Raw genomic sequence first — 15,471 nt, 5'->3', positions numbered from 1 at the left:
GCCAGAGATGCTGCTACACATCCTAGCTTGCAAAAGTCAGCCTCTGCAGTGAAGAATTACCTAGTCCAAAATGTCAATTGCCCCAAGGCTGAGAAACCCTGAGAAATGTAATCCACAGCTCAAAAAAAAAAAAAAGAAATTTATTTTTTTATTTACTTATTTGGTAAATGTTGGTGGAGTGGAAGATCCATTCTGAGTAGTACTAAAAAGACTACAAAACAATAAACAGGCCATTTTGGAGGATTATTCCAAAGGAATATGATTTATTTAGAGAAAGTCGTCTATATGAAGCAATATCATTTTAAAAAAAACTGTCACACTGTTCTAAACAGGGATTTACTATAGTTTCATAAGGTAAAACTTTTAAAGAAAATTTTCTTTCCATCAGTCCTAACAACAAATCCAATGAGGATACAAGTTTGAAACCAGGACCCTGAACAACGACTGCATTCTCCAATAGTTACTTGATTAATCTAGCCACTACAAATGCTAAAGCTGTAAAATATATATATACGAACACAAGAAAAAGGCAGACCCTCCAGAAACTTAAAAAAAAATCCCAAACATTTTAAATTCATGCCTTCTGCTCAGTCTATAAGAATTTGGCTTTTAAAGCTCATCAAAAGCAGTTTCTGAGAACCAGAGGTTAAAAAAAGAAAAAGAAAAAAAACCAAGGAATGTAAAAGTCAGGAAAGTATTTGTCAGATTAGTGTCAGAGACCTTTGTGAGGATGACACCTTTATCCTCTGCAATACATATCCCTAAAGCAGTTCACTTGGCTTCAGAATTATAGCCGCTGAAGGTAATTTGGAACATTCTTACCTTTTTTGTACATCATTATTGTCAACTGTTGACTGTGAACTTGCTCTGTGCAGATTACCATGTTAGGACAACTTCCAATACTGCTTCAATGATTACAACCATATCTTCTTCTTCCTCTCATTTACCAAGATTTTTACCAAATGAGAGTTTTAAAAATGTTTTAATAAAGAGTCTGAACACTATAAACTCTCAGAAGTACTAAAACAGCCCTGACTGGGACTTCCCCGGTGGTCCGGTGATTAAGACTCTGTGCTCCCAAGGCAGGGAGCCGGGGTTCAATCCCTGGTCAGGGAACTAAGATCCCACATGCCACGACTAAGAGACCCCACGTGCTGCAACTAAGACCTGGCACAACCAAAGAAATAAATTAATATTTTTTAAAATAAATTAAAAAATAAAATAGCCCTGACTGACAACAAAAACTTTACTTGGGGTACAACTTTTAGAATTTCTCTTAAAACAGATCAATAATCAGTGCTGTTTTTAAAACTCAACTATAATCCTCAGCAAAATGCCTGACTTAACATTATTATTTTCATATTAATAGTAATTGCCAGTTTAAAAGCTGAAAGTAATCAACCCTAACTGAGCACCTCTGCCTAGGAGAAATAAAAATCATCTCTCAAAATTGTAGTCAAGAATATTAGGGTTTTCAAAAAAGTAACCTCAAATGCATGTACTTATTAATTGAAATACTCCTTCAACCTAACACCCTGCTTAAGAGATTTGTTTTCTGCTATTCTTTTAAACTGCTCTGGACCTCATCAATAGGCCCAGCTGTTAAATTCAGGAGCAATGACAACAAATGCCTGGGCAAACAAGTGCTGAGAGTTAGGGCCTTTCTTTAGAATAATCAGAGCTAGTTGACACAAGAGGGCCATACCAGATGCCCTTTCAAAATTCCATTAAGATGCTGGACAAAAATAAAATAAACAAACACATTTATACATCTTAAAGCAAATTATAATTCTACCCCTCAGTGGACGCTGCTTCATTGAAAAATAAAAAATCCAACAACTTTGAAAAACAGTGAGATAGCGTTACAGGTTTCTGCAGATGAGAAATGATCCTCACTAATCAAGTGCAAAGTGGGAAAAACTGGTTCCATTACCCAGTGATCACCAGGTACCTGATAAACCTTTCAGGTAGACAGACTTTAAGAACCAAGTATCATTGTAAATAAGCCTGTAGAACTACATGTGCTTTTACTTCCCTGATTTAACGTATGCAATTTTAAGCTAGTAAATTTTTAATTTAAATATGTACTTTTGAACCATACCCCCTTCTCTTTAAAGATAGATGATTTTTCTTAGACCCAGAAAGCACCATCTGAACGTTATCTACAATGTTGGCAGATTGGTCTCTCTAAATATCTCAGTCTGTCTTATATTTCCAAAATCAAACAACTTTTACTTTTGTGTTAGCACTCTTAAGTTAGGGCAAGTAACTGTTAACAGCTTAATTTGAAGTGAACATGCACACAGGTAAGAGACAATGTCCTTTACAGCATCTACAAATCTCAATAAAAAGTGACAATGAAGCAAACTCTTGCCCATCTTGGGTCCAGGATCATTAATAAAATTCAAAATCTAGGCTCATAGTCTCATAGCTCTTACCTTTCTCTTTTCAATATACCACCCACCCTCTTCTCTTTCGAACATGACTCTAAATGTTTTCAATATATTTTAACTTCACATTTCAAGATCAGCTTTGAGCTATAATTTATGTACTACTCTTTAAGCTAGGAACCACACTCACAGAACAGTTTTTCATTAATCTCATCAAAAAACCTCAAGTTTCATCTCAACTTAAACTGAAGTAATAAACATTTTATTCATGGAAAACAACCTACATCATCCTTTTACAGGAGACTACTGCTACATAAAATTACAGAAATAGACACCCCCCAAAACAATTTTATGGATGCTAAAACTAATCTCAAAATTTTGGAGAAAAAAACCTATCATAAAGTTATAATAATTCCTATGGTCTTCCAGCTACAAATGCTCATTTAAAAAATTATTTTGCACCCAAGCAAACAGTCCTGAAAAACCCAACAAATATAAGCCAGCTTTATGTTCTCTTTCCCTCTATCCTAAGACTTCAATTTCCACCTTTTATGGAAAGGAAATAAACAACCAGCTTCCTGTTCAATCACTAGCTTACGGCCAGTCTTTTACACATCACAGAACACAACCCGCCTCCTTTACTTCTCTCAAATGTCTCATCTTAATTTAAACTTGTTGAAATATGAGACCGTTTTACCACACTAATGCTTTCCTATGAAATTTATCTTACTTCAACATTTAGAATGCAAGAAATGTCAAGATGTCATAGATTACTTCTCACTCCTAAAATATTTAAATTAGATTATTTATGTAGTGACGACTTAGCCCCTATGAAAGTGAAAATCTGATTTTGTTAAAAATACTGAAATTTATGGGAAACGGTTTAATATTCTGTTCTTACTATTGTATACAACTAGAAAAAGAGCCTCCCACATTACTCCCCTTTCTATTCCATTACATGAAAATGTAAAATGGCTAAAATGGCTATCAATAAAAAGGATTAACTTTTTTTAAAAACCTAAATATTACTTGAACCCTATACTTTCCTTTAAAAATGGGATGCCTTAGAAAAACTAAGTGAGACAAATCCTTTTGTGCTTGGAGGAACAACAGGAAAGCAAAGCCTCCAGGCCTTTGGGGAGGAACCTTGTCCCCACAGCCAGCTCTCATGTGCCTGGGAGATAAGGCTCCACAGTGACACTTAAGGGAAGGCCTGTTCGCATTTGAATTTCTGCATTCCTCAAGGACAATTCATGGCAATAACTAACTTTGCAGAAGAGCTACATGAAAGCTTTGGCCAATGAATGAGGGTCATCTGCTCTTTATCACAAGGGTAAACCTCATCCTGGCCAGTTTCTAACCTTTTAACCCTGTGAATTCCTCATTTACACATGAATAATGGAATTCTTGCCTAGAGTGCAACTTTCAGCTTCTAGTTCCTAAGTTTAGAAACCAAGACTTGATTGCCTGTGTTAAAAATCTAAAACTTGCACAGATTAAAGTTTTAGATTTCCAGGTGCTGTCTTACTTATTACACTTCAGAACTAAAAGATATGCTTGCTGACAAAATCCTTGAGCAGAAAGTAAAAAGAACATACTTGCACCCTGCTGCTATCACTAACTAGGAGAGAACTAACCTTTTAAAAAAAACCCACAAAAACAGAATGTCCACTTAATGCCTATTCTCTTCCTGTTTAATACGTATAACGTCTTACCCTGAACACAGGATAAAGTCATCTGAGCCTACAATGTCATTGGACATTGTTTCTCAGATATCAGAACTAACTTTGTGAATTTCAAATCTCTAAGAAATTTCATTTCTAAAGAAAAATCTAAACCCGCTATGCATTTATTTTAAATCTATAATACTGAATGCAATTTCCTAGCAAAGCACCTCCCCAAGTTAAATGTGTGCATATGAAAAGTGTGGTTCCTATAACTAACATACTACAGTTGATATTTAACAGCAAAGCAATGTTCTACATAGTTTAACTGGAAAGTTTTTGATACTTAAAATATGAATACTTCACCACAAAAGCCTTCAAAATGATTCACATCTAATAAAATATTTGTCATTAATAATTTTTATAAAGATACAAAATCTAAAGCTACTCAAAAAACCAATACTAACATTGTTTCACTGTTACTATGTTAATACTGTTCAGACTTTATTTATGAAAACTGAAAGCTCTGTGTGTTTTCAAAGTATTTCTGAGTGCCTTAGAATTGTCAGGCTTCTAAGGAGGTCCTGGAAATACCGTGTGGTCATGACAAATGCTTCATCTTTCAAAGCCCATCTGCCCCCTCCACCTTTCCATCCTGCCCCTCTCCTCTCTGGCAAGGTAATACAAGTTACAGTTCCTGGATATGAAAACACAATATTCCACAAACCCAAAAAGGTAGAAAAATTACAACTCTATAGAACAATTTTACATTAGACAAAAATTAAATGAACAGGACATAAGCATAAAAAGCACACTATCCTGAAAACAATACTGTACTGAAAAACCACTCCTCAACAACAACAACACAAAAAGATGATTATTGGCCAATGATCACAGCAAAAAAAAAAAGAGTTTATCAGACATTCTCTCAGGTTTATACTATTCTGGGGGAGGGGGACTAGAATTGGAAACCTCTACTTTTCTGACATTTTTCAATACAAAAATATCTTTGCTTGCAATTTATTTTCCACTATTATTATTGTACAAATAAAATATATCACTAAAATGAGGATGGCATGAATATGGCCATGGACTGTTACAATAAAGTCACCTAGGAAACCCCCACCAATAGCTGAATTTCAACTGTGGAGACCCTGAAGAAACTATTTCTTAAAGATTATGACTTTATCTCAAGAGCTCCCTCCTCCTATTGTTCATCTTGTAAATGATCAATTTGGAGGTATAGTGCAAAATCTGTCTTTTGAGAATTAACAAAAGCTTGTAGCTAGGATGCCTGTAAAACTATTTTTAAGATACAGTTGTGCTGTGTTTTGTTTTGTCTTAAGATTTACATGGTCTTTTGTAATCTTGAGTGCTGGGTATTTGATCACCTGAAGAGGTGGAAAGCCTCAGTGAAAACAAGGAGTTCTCTAACTATCCTAGGCCCATGTTTACACTCAACAGTTACCAGGGCAACCACCAAGCAGTGGGTCAGTTGGACAAATGGTTGATCTGACTGGGTTGTTAATACAAAGGAAATCATTAGACAGCAAACTTTATGACAACTGGAAAAAAGTGGGCAGATCTGGTTTAAGTCCATTAGGCATAATATGGAAATGGCCTTAATCTCTTTCTCTCCCAGCAGGAAAAGCCTAGGAATACTTCAAAGGCTTGAGAGTTACTGACCAATGCCCTCTCTTTCAATTAAAAAGCAACATGGGTGATCTTAAAGCAGTCAGAGAAATGGAAGCTTGGGCTATATGAAAGATTTAGCACTTAAGGGCCATCAACAAAGCAGAAAAAGTTGCTTGTGATTTTCAAAATTTAATTATTAATTTACAAAAATGAGATTTTAGAACAACTTTTGTTGTGTTGGCCAAACTTTTCATCCAACTTTTTTCACAGTTTGAAACACTTAAATTTATACAAAGCCACCTCTACAGGTTTTGGTGTTCTAAACCTAATGTGACTTTTGTTCTAAATCACTCACTCGAATGTATGTATTTTTTTTCCTCAGATTTTTCTGCATGCCTTAGTTAGCATCAACTACTATCTCCAGGAAAATTCTTAATGTTTGTGTGAGTTTTCAGGTTAGCAAGCTAATGAATCGAGAAATCATCAAAATGTAGCAGTGAAAAACGTCAAACAATCAAGAACTTAAGCACTTACTTGATAAGGTAAGATGAGCTTTTTGACTAAGAATGGCTCCATGTTTGTTCATGGCCAAGCACTGATAAAATCCTTCATCAGACTGCTCTCCTCGCTTGCCTTCCACCTCACTGATGTATAAAGAGCCATTGGACAGAACCTGGATCCGCTTATTTTCAGACACTTTTGCTCCATTTTTCAACCAAGTGACCTTAATAGGAACTTCTCCATGAGCCTGGCAATCTAAAACGACTGGGTCCTTTCTTGTGACAGTTATATCCTGTGGCTCTTTGATAAAAAACAGTTCGCTAAAGCACCATACTCCTACAAGGAAAAGGGGGGAAAGGCATACCCAGAATTATAAGTGTAGAATCATTTCTTAACACACAATTGTAAAACACATATTCAGAGTGTAATGAGACAAAGTTTAACAAACCATATTAATTAACTTACACCTTAATAAGCCAATCTAAGTTTCAGCTAACCTTCTCAACAAATCAGAGAAATCTTTTTACAACATCTTATACTAAAAAGCATAGGGAAGATTTCAATAACTTTTACCCCTTTTAAGAATTCTGTCCTCAAGTGCCTTGCTAGAGTTTCAAAATCATCAGGAAAACTCTTGAGCACAAGCTGTTTGCTTACTTTTACGAGCTTGTCAAAAAGATCTTGAACAGAGTAAGTCGTAAAAGTCTAATTTTACAAGAAATCATTAGCAAAACTCCGACTCTGTGAACAAGCAAGTTTATTTCCTTGTCCCTTGAAGAGTTTTTGAAACCCTTGGTACCTACTCCTTTGGGAAGTGCGTTTATCTTTTGTGACAGATGACAAGTTCGCACTTTTATATCTGCCCTTTTATAGCAAGGACTCTGTCTCTACTCCTTGAAAGAGACCCATTTACTTAATTTCTGCAGAGTATGGTAGGTATTTAAAAGACAAACATTTGACTTTGAAAAGTTGCTAACTCTTGCTGCTTGTACTCAGTGGGTGATCGGATTAGGAAACTTCTATTTCTTTTTTTTTTTTAGAACTACCAACTGTTGGAAAAAAATGCGTGACTAATTGGTCCTTACTGTCTAACAGGGATAGGAGATTGCTTAATCAACCAATACACATTTTTATCAGAGCAGAGTAAAGGCTTTATGTTAGGCATACACATCGTCCCCGGTCCCCGTCAGGATAAAGCATCCGATGACCAACTAATACCCTGTCACCTCCTGCATTTAGCGCAAAGGTCAGCTTAAGTCTTGCATATTGATTGGGGCCGAGTAGAGTATTAGGGGTTTAGGGGCGGAGGGCATTTCATCTTCCTTCTGATTGTCTTGAATTCATGAGTACCAATCCCCGGGACTGATCTCTGTTTCTCATCAAGGCAGGTCCTCCAAACCTCACACACTAGTCACGCTCCCACGCCCTGGCTGCCGACTTCTCCTAATGGATGCCCAGGGCGACACGAGCGACCCTAATAGCCCCGCGCAGCGAGGACCACTCCGGAAGGCGCCCATTGTGTTTCCGAGTCACATCTGACTTTGATCCTTTTCTCTTGCTAATAGAAAACTAACTCCTCCAGGAAACAAACAAACAAAACAAAAAACCCACGAAAGTCAGGAGTTTGTAACCTGTAAATAAATAAAACAACCCATTCTTCTTAACACCTCTTCTCCCCGCGCCCCCCGCACCCCGCATCCACTTTACAATTTTTAACTCTTTAAGAATAAAGCAACACGTCAAAAGAGAAAAATTAGTTCATCCAAGTTTGCGCAAGGCTAACCTGGAGTTTGGAGGGATCTTCAGATTCGCACACATCTCAGGCCCTGCCCCAAAATCCCTAGCTGTTAGAAATAAACCCTACTTAGATACCTTCCTTCTCAGCTTCGGGACCCTTCTCCCTCCCCTCCGGGGCACAAATGGGCCACAAAACTTCCACTCCTCTTCTCTAATTCCACCCCTCCCGTCTCCTCCTCGTTCGATCCGGATCCGGGAAAGTGGGGGCACTTAGGGGTCTGACCTGGGCGCTGAGTTCACCTATTCTCTCCCCCGCCCTAAAACGTGGGGAAGCCCCCACTGCAAACAGGGGAAGCCGCGCGGAAACGCGGCGCCCCCTGCGCCGCGAGGCTGCCACTAAGGAAACAATATAAATAAAGCCACGTGCGGCCGCGGCGGCCCCGGCTGGAGGGCGGGCGGCGCGGAGCCCAGGCTGGCCCCGAAGGCGAGTACGCGGCCGGAGCGCGGACAATGGCGCGAGGAGAAAGGGGCGAGAGTGGACGGCGGGCGCCGGCTCGCAGCGCGCGGCCGGGGGAGCGCAGCGGGGAGGGGCGGGCGCTGCGAGAGGCGCCCACCGCCGCCCGCGCCCCCGCAGAGCCCGCCGGCACCTCGCGCTCCAGCGGCAGCTCCCGACTGGCTGCAGGGAGGGGGCAGAGACCGGGGGTCAGCGCCCCCGCAAAGGACCCGCCGCCGCCCCCCCACAACACACACACAGCCGGTTGCCTCCTTCCCCTGCCCACTCGCGCTCGCTCACGCCCCACCGACGCAGAAGAAAGCGCGCCCACCTGGAACGGGGCCGAGGACCGGCAGGAGCAGGAGCGCGCCAAGCAGCATCCCTGGCGGCCGCGGCCGGGCGAGGGGTCGCAGGGAAGGCGCCATTCAGCGGGGCTGGGTGGGCATGCTCCCCGGCCGCCCCGCAGCCGCTGTCCGCCTGCCGGCTCCCTCCTCCGGGCGCTCTCCGCGCGGCGGCTGGACGCGCGCAGCCTGGGCTTCCCGCTCGGGCACCGGCGTGGCGTGGCACGGCGCGGCCGGCGGCTGGTCTCCTCGGGCGCGGCGAGGCCGGCGCACGGACACCCGCTCGCAGGAGGCGGGGGGCCCGAGCGTCCGGCCCGGGGGCGGAGTGAGGCGGCGGCTGGAGAGGGCGGGGGCGGTGGAGTGGACAGCGCCGCCGCTGCCGGCCTCGGGACTACTTTCTACATCTGGCCCCTGGTCTGGGGACCGCGAGGTCGGCGCGGCCGCGGAGGGAGACGCTGGGAGGGGGCCCAGTGGCGGCCGGGTCGCGGCCCCGGGGGAAGGGGGCGGGCTCCGCTGGACAATGCACCTGGGGGTCAAGCCCCGGCTGAGGGTCTCCGGCCCGCTTCCCCGCCCCCTCTGGCTCCCCTCCCCCCTCGCCGTCGAGGACAGAGCCACAAAGGCCGAGCCTCCCGGCCCGGCCTGGCCTGCCCCCGGGCCCCTCTCCCCCCCCCCCCACAGACCACTCCCCTCCACCCCCAGGCTTGTTTAGGATTCGGGGAAGGAGGAGGCGGGGGGAGGGAGGGATGGTGTTGAGAGACGTGAAAAGGCCGGAGACTTCTCCCCTGATGGCCCCTGCCCATCCCCCTCCTTCCCTCACACGCCGAGGCCCTGTGGAGGGAAAACTATTTCCCACTTCGGAGATTTGTCAGCTACACTGGAGGCATCTCTGGGAGATAAGCCCCGACATTTGGAGACGGTTTCTGTCCTCCCTGCCCCCGTGAGATGCAGCCCTGGCTTAAACACATCTCTGAAGAGTGCCCTGAAATGAACAATTACCGTTTGGGGAGACGTTTTATTATCTCTTTTTCAAACTAAAGTCCTTTAATTCGTGAGAACTGTGCACTTAAAAGGCCCTGTGCTGAGAGTTGAGGCCAGATGAGATTTCTAGATTCTCCGAGCTGGGTCTGGGGGACTAGGCGTTGATACTACCTGTTTAGAAGTTAAGCTGACTAGGAAAGACACAAATGTGAATTTGTTCACGTCTCTTAAAATTAAGTAAGGATAACAAGAGGAGTTAAAAGGTACATTAAAAATGTAATCAGACTGCTACACATGTGTGGATCATGGAGAGCATTTACACGTGGATTAGCGTTTTCTAACCCAAAACTAAATCTATGGCCGTGATGAGGGCACAGGCTAAAAGCTAACCTTAATGAAAGCAGCTGACAGAAATCTAGCTTTTGTCACTAGGCCTTTAGCATGTTCCAGAAATCCTCCTTATGAGGAAAAAAAAAAAAAAAGGAGGGGGAATCAACAGTTTTAGCACATCTGCTGGGAGTAACCTCCCCCGGAAGCTTACTATAATAGGGATCAGTCTACTTAACAATTTCAACTTAACTGCATGTAATACCCTGGGCTCTATTGCTTCCAAAAGCTGACTTATAATTTAGATGAATTTCAAGTATTTCTAAGCAGCAGAATAAAGGTTCATGGAAAGGGAAAATGTTTAGAAGTAATAAAACATTTGCAGGGATGTTTTAAACATCTGATAAATCAGATATACACAAAGTGATATTCTTAACTGTGTGCGTACTAGATTTTTTTTATTGTATGACAGTCTTCTCCCTCTTAACTCCCCCTTCTCCCAGTTCCCTTTCAATTGATCCTAAGTGCTTATATTTCCTGGATAAGAATTGCTAATAAGATGCTTTTATGCTCTCCTTTTTGAGTAAATCAGAAGAATAAAGGCTGGGGGAGGGGAGAGAGAAGCTAAAAAGCAAGGGAAGAACTTTTTTTAAACTGCCACTTTGCCTTTTCTTTAACATTTCAATTAATCACAGGAGCCTTTGATTCTCGTAAGATGGCTTTGGACCTTGACTTGTATTGGGGAAGAACATAGCATTGCATCTAATGTGAAAATAATATAACATATATGATATATATGATACATATAATGTGATGAGATTAAACTTTTCTGATATATTTACTGTCCCATGTTGGGCAGCGATAAACTTACCCTGGTGATGTAGTTATACCATATTATATAAAATTTACAGTATACCCTAGGTCACATATTAGTAAGTAGTAACTAGAAACCAGAATCCATGCCTTCTGATTTGTTTGTTGCCCTTTCTACTGTATAATCCTTTATGTCTTTACCTTAAACTTCTTTTTTTCTTTCCTTTTTTCTTTCTTTCTCCTTCCTTCCTTCTTTCCATCCTTCCTCTCTTTCTCTCCCCCTCCATCCCTCCCTCCCTTCACTCCTATTCCTGTCGGCTTCAGAATTTATAGCTGACTTCTTTAAATAACACAGTACATGTCTTCTTGGACAGTTACATTTTCTTTCATGTATAATACTTGTCTTATGTCATGTAGTAGGCCGCATAAGCTACCTAAGGACTTGTTACCTAGTCCTCCAATGCCCCACAGATTCCACTACAGTGCCTTGTGTATAGTAAGTAACACTGCAATGGCTAAGAGTATAGTTTTGAGTGTCTGACAGACTAGAGTTCCAATTTCAGTCTTATGTAGACAAGTTATTTATGCTCTCAAACCTCATCTGTTTAATGGGAATAGGTATAATACCAATGGGATGCTGTGATAGAATGCATGGAAAGTACCTGGTGCATAGCTCTATAAATAATTGCTATTATTATTTTGTGAGTAAATATTCCCACTAGTGCCAAATCTGTGTCCTTCTAGAGTGGGTTTAATTTTGCAATACTCAGGTTTTTAAGAGTCAAATCTGATTAATCTGTTTGGTGGTTACACTGATGGTGACAATAATGTCTTACTGGAATAGTTCCTAAGCTGGTCCTGAAAGAGGTAAGAAATGCCTAGGTGTTTAACCTCCCAAAGTTACCCCCTTGAAGGAAAAAATCTCATTGATATAAACAACTACCTAAGCCCTATTTTGCTTAGGGCTATTCTATATTCTGTATTCTAAAACAAGGACAATTATTTTCAAGCCAGAAAGGGTAGAGCCTATATAGTTAAAAGAGAACTGAAATCTGATGATGGTAGGTTAAAAAAAAAAAAAAAGGAATCAGTTTTCTCTAAATAAATTCAAGACTCCTAGCCTTTCGGAGGGAAAAATGACATAACTTCTCCCACCAAATTATGGAGCTGTACAAAATGATCTTCCAGCCCTCTGGCTTCTAAACATTATCTGGTTCTATGGAATCATAGGACCATTTGTATATGCTTATGAAGCATAGAGAATGAGAAAACGCAGCAAAAGTCTGGAGTTGTTCAATTTTTTTTTCTGGAGTTGAGCTCCTACTATGTTGGTTAGGTGGCCAGGCCCTGGATGAGGATCACATGCTATGATCTTCATGTGATTTAAGAAATCACTCACTAGGACTTCCTTGGTGGCGGGCGCAGTGGTTAAGAATCCACCTGCCAATGTAGGGGACATGGGTTCGAGCCCTGGTCCAGGAAGATCCCACATGCTGTGGAGCAGCTAGGCCCGTGCGCCACAACTACTGAGCCCGCGTACCACAACTACTGAAGCCCATGCACCTAGAGCCCGTGCTCTGCAACAAGAGAAGCCACCGCAATGAGAAGCCCGCACACCGCAACAAAGAGCCTCTGCTTGCTGCAACTAGAGAAAGCCCGCGCGCAGCAACAAAGACCCAATGCAGCCAAAAATAAATAAAATAATTAATTAATTAAAACAGAAAAAAGAAATCACTCACTGATGAGCTTAATATTTGCCATCAGAAACATTCTGAAATGGATTATTTTAAAAGTGGTGGGAACTCTTCATGGGATTGAAAAATGGTGTGGCTGCTATGGAAAACAGTGTGGCGGTTCCTCAAAAAATTAAAACAGAACTACAATACGATCCAGCAATCCCACTCTGGGTATACATCTAAAATAACTGAAAACAGGATCTTGAAGAGATATTTGCACACCCATGTTCATTGCAACATTATTCATATAGCCAAGATGTGGAGGCAATCTAAATGTTCATCAACGTATGAATGGATAACAGAAAATATATATATTATATATATATATATATATATATCACAACACATATGATGAAATATTATTCAGCCCTAAAAAAGAATGAAGTCCTGTCATATTCCAGAACATGGATAAACCTGGAGGGAGTTGTGCTAAGTGAAGTTAAGTCAATTGCAAAAAGATAAATAACGCATGATTCCACTAATATGAGGTATCTAAGGTAATCAAATTCATAGAAACAGAAAATAGAATGGTGGTTGCCAGGGGCTAGAGGGAGGAGAAAATGGGGAGTTGAGGTTCCATGATTATGGAGTTTGTTACACAATGTGAAAAAGTTCTAGAAATCTGTTGTACAATAATGTGCATATAGTTAATACTGTGTTGCACGCTTAAAACTGTCAAGAGTAAATTTACATTGTGTGTTCTCTTTTTTTTTTAACCACAGTTTTTAAAAAGCAGGTTGTAAATGTATAGTAAAGGCAGTGATGATAACGACAAAGCAGAAGCCCATGTTTGCTAAGAATATATAGATCATATATATTCTACATTTATTACTGTTGGCTCGGATAAAGAATGCAGTGGACACATTTATCTTAATTTGCATGTAACACGATGCATAATGAATATGTTGCATGATAGAATGAGAATTTTTTTTCCAGTCCTGGTAGTTGTTCTGGAAGGTGGAAATTCAGAAGAGAGGTCCTGGGGGACTCTTCAAGTGAGGATTTGTTGCTAGTACACAATTTACAAGGAAACTGAAGAGAGTCGGGAAGCGGGAGCCAGAAGTATCTCATCAGCCACCAGAACTGAATGCGCCATTCCAGGGCAGGAAAAAGGAGGTGATCAAGTGTTTGTAGCAGAAGAGAACACAGGACATTTAGAACTGAGGCCGAGAGCACTGGGCATCCCCTTGGATACCCACCAGCAATGGGAAGAGTCTTGAGGAACTGCTGACAGCTAGCCACGTTCATCCACTCAACAAAGTACTGAGCATCCAGTGTGTTATAGACAGTGATAGACACTGCAGATACAGTTATCAGAAAATGATGCAGATACTGAATTTTGTGATAAAGTCTGCAATGTTCACAATAATTTGAGAATGGAATTTAAGGAGCAATTTACACTCCTACAGAGGGATGACATGGGAAGGGAGGGAACATGCGACCAAGAAGTATGAAGGGTCTCAGATTTTACCCTGCTTGCAAGCTAACAAATTATCCTGCCACCATTTCGTGGATGCTGGTAGAAGACACAAAAACTCCTGTGTCAGAGATGAAGGGCAGTATATTACACATAGCAGTAACAGTAGCCAGAATACCAGCAATTTTGCATCAGTTCCCTAAGCAGCACAAAGAGGACCAGATGTCACCTGCACAGTGGGTTGTATTACAGGAGAGGAGCCCTAAGCTTTAGAAACCCAAACCTTTTATAATGGGTAGTAGGCATGCCTGTCCTTTGCTCCAGAGGGAGACACTATCTCTGTCTTCCATGGCTATTTGCTATACAAACATCCTTGAAGAGACAGTCCAGCACAAAGTGCAGCTTGTGCCTCTCTTTCAAGATGTGCAGAAATGCAAGAGAACCATGAAGAACTGTCTCCTATTACATGCTTAACTGTGGAGCTGATATCTGCAGTGAATCTTAAGGGTGAGTGGAAGTTTTCTAGTTGGACTGGGTTGGGGCGAGCCTTCCAGATAAAACGGTATGAATATGGCACTGAAGTACAAAAGATCAAGGTATATTCAGGATACTGACCTGTAGCTCTAGGTCAGTACAGCTGGAGTACAGGCCACATTGGAGAGTGGAGGGAAAAGAGGCAGGACCACGTCAAAAGAGGCCTCATGCCATGCTAAGGAGCTTGAACTTTATCCAGGGGGCCATAATTTCCCCAAAAGCTGCCCTTTGGACAAGTGGCCTGTGGTGCACTGTTTTCTGTGTGCCCTGTGCCAGGTGCTATAGCAATTTTATCTCACTCAATCCTCACAACCAGATAGGCTAGGTATAATATTACTGTCCTCATTTTACAGATGAGCAGAGGCTAAGTAGCCTTAGTGGGCTTCACACAGCAGATACATGACAAAAGCATGATTCTCCTTCAAGTCTACTTGACACAGAGTCCTTGTTCTTAGAGCTCTGAGTGTCCTGTGAAAAGTAAAAGGGAGAGAGGAGTAATAGCTGGAGGTTGATGGTTAGAACTACAGACAGATCTAACAAGGTCCTTTTTACTAGCTAAGATTTCTGTCCATATTTCTTAAGCTCTGAAATAACACAACTCACTGGTTCTTCCTGGCACACTCCCTTCACCTACCGCAGTCTACCTGAGACCACCTTTTTTTTCCTGCTTTACTTGGACCAGTAAACCTTAGACAACTGATACAGCTGGACTGTGTGATAGGCGAGAAACATCTCCCTTGTTTTTCAAAGAGCATGGAATTTAACTGAGATAAACATAAACTCGTACTTTTTGGTTACTTTAATTGCATTTGATGGACAGGAGTCAGGGTTGGTCATGGGGAAAACTGACTTATCTGCAGTTTGTGAGAAAATGACCTGCAGATATTGATCACAACTGAGACAAC

General features: G+C 41.6%; 1 protein-coding gene across 5 annotated transcripts in view; it reads right to left on the bottom strand.

Annotated features, from left to right (window-relative positions):
- Window positions 1-9,135, bottom strand: part of PRTG (protogenin) — a 132,786-nt gene extending 123,651 nt beyond the window's left edge. For 2 of the 5 annotated variants that reach the window (XR_009007580.1, XM_057543423.1), the window contains exons 1-2: window positions 8,752-9,134; window positions 6,224-6,526 (exon numbers count right to left, since the gene is read on the bottom strand). Coding sequence is in view for 4 of the 5 variants with exons in the window: in XM_057543423.1 (XP_057399406.1) it covers window positions 6,224-6,526; window positions 8,752-8,845 (397 nt within the window). In the remaining variant the exon portion in view is untranslated. Of the gene's footprint in view, window positions 1-6,223; window positions 6,527-8,751 lie in introns of all 5 variants that reach the window. The other 3 variants (XM_057543425.1, XM_057543424.1, XM_057543426.1) reach the window with 2 other exon arrangements.
- Between the last annotated feature and the right edge of the window lie 6,336 nt (window positions 9,136-15,471).

Source organism: Balaenoptera acutorostrata, chromosome 3 (assembly GCF_949987535.1).
Source record: "Balaenoptera acutorostrata chromosome 3, mBalAcu1.1, whole genome shotgun sequence".
Classification (NCBI taxonomy): Eukaryota; Metazoa; Chordata; class Mammalia; order Artiodactyla; family Balaenopteridae; genus Balaenoptera; species Balaenoptera acutorostrata.
This window is presented reverse-complemented; position numbering and strand designations above follow the sequence as displayed.